General features: G+C 40.7%; 1 protein-coding gene across 2 annotated transcripts in view; it reads left to right on the top strand.

The window, feature by feature from the left end:
- Positions 1 to 5000, top strand: part of PRPF39 (pre-mRNA processing factor 39) — a 49564-nt gene that overhangs the window by 25543 nt on the left and 19021 nt on the right. For both annotated transcript variants that reach the window (XM_040332870.1, XM_040332871.1), the window contains 2 exons: positions 179 to 343; positions 658 to 784. In XM_040332870.1, coding sequence (XP_040188804.1) covers positions 179 to 343; positions 658 to 784 — 292 coding nt within the window. The remainder of the gene's footprint in view (positions 1 to 178; positions 344 to 657; positions 785 to 5000) is intronic.

The following is a 5000-nucleotide window of genomic DNA, read 5'->3' on the forward strand; positions in this document are numbered from 1 at the left end:
TCAGAGTCCTGACCCTCGATTAGAACACCTTTTGGGATGAATTTGAGCGGAAACAGCGAGTTGGAGTTCCTTGCCCTGAAATTTGACTAAAAAAGGTATAGGAGGTGGGGCAGTCCGTAAGATCTCTTCCACTTCTTTATTTTCCTGTTGTCATAATAATTTTCTTTTCTTCCTGTAGATTAAACGTCCCTACTTCCATGTGAAAGCTTTAGAGAAAATCCAGCTGAATAACTGGAAAGAATATTTGGAATTTGAGATGGAGAATGGGTCACATGAGCGTGTGGTGATCTTGTTTGAGAGATGCGTCATTGCCTGCGCCCTCTATGAGGAGTTTTGGATCAAGGTATGCCCCCTGCCATCCTATTTTCTTATTGCCTCCCAATTTTGACACATTGAATTCCTGCCTAACCCTGTATTTTCTTTGAATTTTGTTTATCTATAACTGTATCTATTGCATTAGGGGGATGGTCTGCTTGCAACCAGATTTGACCGCTACATATGCCAACAGCGTTGCCTCCCTTCGCCCTTCCTTACAGAGTCTAGTCTAGTGGTTCAATAAAGGTGCTGAATGGGTTTAAAACAAGAATTCAATTGTTCACGTTTTACATTTCTTTTGTTCTTGGTGAAATTAACAGTGTTTGTTCATTTCTTGTCTAGTACGCCAAGTATATGGAACGTCACAGTGCCGAAGGAGCAAGACATGTCTACACCCGGGCCTGCAGCATCCATCTACGGAAGAAGCCTTTAGCTCATTTACTTTGGGCTGCCTTTGAGGAGCAACAAGGTAAGATGCCAGTAACACCACAGATAAACGGCATGTTTGACATTTACATCCCACGCATTCTCTGAAGCATTATGGTCTCCAGACAATATGCATTTGGGGGTCATGGGATTTCTAGATATTTGACAGTAGGGTTCATTTTTTTTTTGCTGCCAGTCATTTTTGCTTTGCTTTTTTTTATTTATTTTTTTTTTTTTTTTCACACGCAGGCTTAAATTATTTTGGCCCTGGAGATTCATAAATCCCTCCCAAATATATACTTTCTGAAAGCAAACCTAGACGAGGGATGTCAAACTGGCAGCCCTTAACCACTTCTGCCCTGGAAGAATTTACCCTTCCCGACCAGAGCATTTTTTGTGATTTGGCTGTACCCAAATCAAAATTGACGTTTTTTTTTTTTTCACACAAATGGAGCTTTCTTTTGCCTCTGCGTTTTTTTTTTTTTTTTTGCGCTATAAACAAAACAGAGCTACAATTTGGGGAAAATATATATATATATATATATATATATATATATATATATATATATATATATATATATATATATATATATATATATATATATATATATATATATATAGGAGTGCAGAATTATTAGGCAAGTTGTATTTTTGAGGATTAATTTTATTATTGAACAACAACCATGTTCTCAATGAACCCAAAAAACTCATTAATATCAAAGCTGAATATTTTTGGAAGTAGTTTTTAGTTTGTTTTTAGTTTTAGCTATTTTAGGGGATATCTGTGTGTGCAGGTGACTATTACTGTGCATAATTATTAGGCAACTTAACAAAAAAAAAATATATACCCATTTCAATTATTTATTTTTACCAGTGAAACCAATATAACATCTCAACATTCACAAATATACATTTCTGACATTCAAAAACAAAACAAAAACAAATCAGTGACCAATATAGCCACCTTTCTTTGCAAGGACACTCAAAAGCCTGCCATCCATGGTTTCTGTCAGTGTTTTGATCTGTTCACCATCAACATTGCGTGCAGCAGCAACCGCAGCCTCACAGACACTGTTCAGAGAGGTGTACTGTTTTCCCTCCTTGTAAATCTCACATTTGATGATGGACCACAGGTTCTCAATGGGGTTCAGATCAGGTGAACAAGGAGGCCATGTCATTAGTTTTTCTTCTTTTATACCCTTTCTTGCCAGCCACGCTGTGGAGTACTTGGACGCGTGTGATGGAGCATTGTCCTGCATGAAAATCATGTTTTTCTTGAAGGATGCAGACTTCTTCCTGTACCACTGCTTGAAGAAGGTGTCTTCCAGAAACTGGCAGTAGGACTGGGAGTTGAGCTTGACTCCATCCTCAACCCGAAAAGGCCCCACAAGCTCATCTTTGATGATACCAGCCCAAACCAGTACTCCACCTCCACCTTGCTGGCGTCTGAGTCGGACTGGAGCTCTCTGCCCTTTACCAATCCAGCCACAGGCCCATCCATCTGGCCCATCAAGACTCACTCTCATTTCAGCAGTCCATAAAACCTTAGAAAAATCAGTCTTGAGATATTTCTTGGCCCAGTCTTGACGTTTCAGCTTGTGTGTCTTGTTCCGTGATGGTCGTCTTTCAGCCTTTCTTACCTTGGCCATGTCTCTGAGTATTGCACACCTTGTGCTTTTGGGCACTCCAGTGATGTTGCAGCTCTGAAATATGGCCAAACTGGTGGCAAGTGGCATCTTGGCAGCTGCACGCTTGACTTTTCTCAGTTCATGGGCAGTTATTTTGCGCCTTGGTTTTTCCACACGCTTCTTGCGACCCTGTTGACTATTTTGAATGAAACGCTTGATTGTTCGATGATCACGCTTCAGAAGCTTTGCAATTTTAAGAGTGCTGCATCCCTCTGCAAGATATCTCACTATTTTTGACTTTTCTGAGCCTGTCAAGTCCTTCTTTTGACCCATTTTGCCAAAGGAAAGGAAGTTGACTAATTATGCACACCTGATATAGGGTGTTGATGTCATTAGACCGCACCCCTTCTCATTACAGAGATGCACATCACCTAATATGCTTAATTGGTAGTAGGCTTTCAAGCCTATACAGCTTGGAGTAAGACAACATGCATAAAGAGGATGATGTGGTCAAAATACTCATTTGCCTAATAATTCTGCACTCCCTGTATATATATGTGTGTGTGTATATATATATATATATATATATATATATATATATATATATATATATATATATATATATATATATGTATATGTATGTATGTATATATGTATGTATGTATATATATATATATATATATATATATATATATATATATATATATATATACATACATACATATATATATATATATATATATGTATGTATATATATATATATAGATCTGCATAGGGTGCTTTCTAGACTTGGTTATGTTGGCTGCTAGTGTTGTTCGGGTACTGGGCTGCTGGCATATTTGTCCTTTCTTCGAAGAAATCTAGTCGGTAGGCTGGTTGGGTTCAGCACTTCCTTTGGAGGTTAACAATGGAACTAAGCGTGGATGACAGCTGGATGAAGCTTGTAGGAAGTGTTTGATCCACATGCTGTTAGATCACTGATGGCGAGACTTGACACCCCAGATCTTTTGGAACTACATTACCCTTGATGCTCATCTACACTGCAGAGTGCATGAGCATCATGGGAAATGTAGTTACAAAACATCTGGGGTGCCAAGGTTCACCATCACTGCTTTTAGATGAACAATGCCTTCGATGTTCTAGCCTTCGATGTTCTAGCCTTCGATGTTCTAGCCTTCGATGTTCTAGCCTTCGATGTTCTAGCCTTCGATGTCCTAGCCTTCGATGTCCTAGCCTTCGATGTCCTAGCCTTCGATGTCCTAGCCTTCGATGTCCTAGCCTTCGATGTCCTAGCCTTCGATGTCCTAGCCTTCGATGTTCTCTCATCTTCCCCAGCAGAAGAAGCTGCTGACTGAAAAGCAGTCTCCCTCTGACCATCAAGTCTGCCAGATCCTCAGACAGGCATTCCTTGGTATGAAGGTGCTTCCCCACTTGACCTTTGCAAATGCTTGGGCATCTTGTGTTTCAAATGCTTGGGCGTGAATGTTGGTGTCTTGGCTACAAACTAACGTTTTGTTCCCCAACTTTCACACAACCCAGAGGGCATTTACCACATCCTTGATTTCAAATCCTTGAATGGTTTCCTTTAAATCTACAAGCACCTTGTCCATGCAGGGAACACTGGAGGAATTCTAAAACTGCATTCTAGGTGGGAGACTCCGGTTGTTGACCTCCTAGGTTCAACAGCCAACTGGACAGGCTTGGATTTTAGGTGCAGGGATCTACTGGTAAAAGCGGTACACCTTGATCTTTGCCTTTGCTCCCCTAGAACCTCTGTTTTGCCCGTTTCGAAAGATTGAGATGAAGGGCATTCTGAGGATTCCCATTGCTATGGATTGGCCAAGGTGGATGTAACAGAATTCTGGCAGATACATTGTGCCTGGCCAAACTGAATCTAATGTGCCAAAGACTCATTTGTGATCATGCTGTATGGTCACTGGCTTTGACAGCATGGCTGAAGAGCAGGTTCTAAGGAACAGAATCATCTGAGTCTGTGGTACTCAGACTTGGAAGTCCACTTCCTGCAAGGGCTATCATTGGATGTTGGCTTACTTCTCTTGGTATGACATAATTTTTTTCCAGGGGATGATTCTTCTCATTCCTAATACTGGATCTGGACCTGCATTTCACTTGTTGACACCTTCAAATGGTCAAGTCTCTGCTATTCTGTTTCAGAGACTGCTTGCCTGTCCTTTAGGACCATAGTGCAGGAGTTCTCCCATGTGATGTCGTTGTCAGCCACTGCTTTTTTCAGAAAGACTAGTTCCCTTGTTATATTGAATGGATCTGGAAAAGGGGCCCCGGCTTCTCATCCCACCATCTGTAGGTGGGCTCATACATTCCATCACTTAAGATTATGGTTTCATGGATCAGGTTCCCCTCTTTCCTGTTTTCTCGACTACGTCTGTGAGCTGCTCCTGGGCTTAAGATTTAGGCAGACCGTTTCCCCAGATTTGTAAGAATACCACCTGGTCTCCTGTCCTTATCTAATGCCAGCTTTGGGTCTAAGATCCAAGTTTCCACAAATGTATTCCAAGTTTCCACAAATGTATTCCAAGTTTCCACAAATGTATTCCAAGTTTCCACAAATGTATTCCAAGTTTCCACAAATGTATTTTATGTCTCAATGCA

This window comes from Rana temporaria, chromosome 13, assembly GCF_905171775.1.
Source record: "Rana temporaria chromosome 13, aRanTem1.1, whole genome shotgun sequence".
Taxonomy (NCBI): domain Eukaryota; kingdom Metazoa; phylum Chordata; class Amphibia; order Anura; family Ranidae; genus Rana; species Rana temporaria.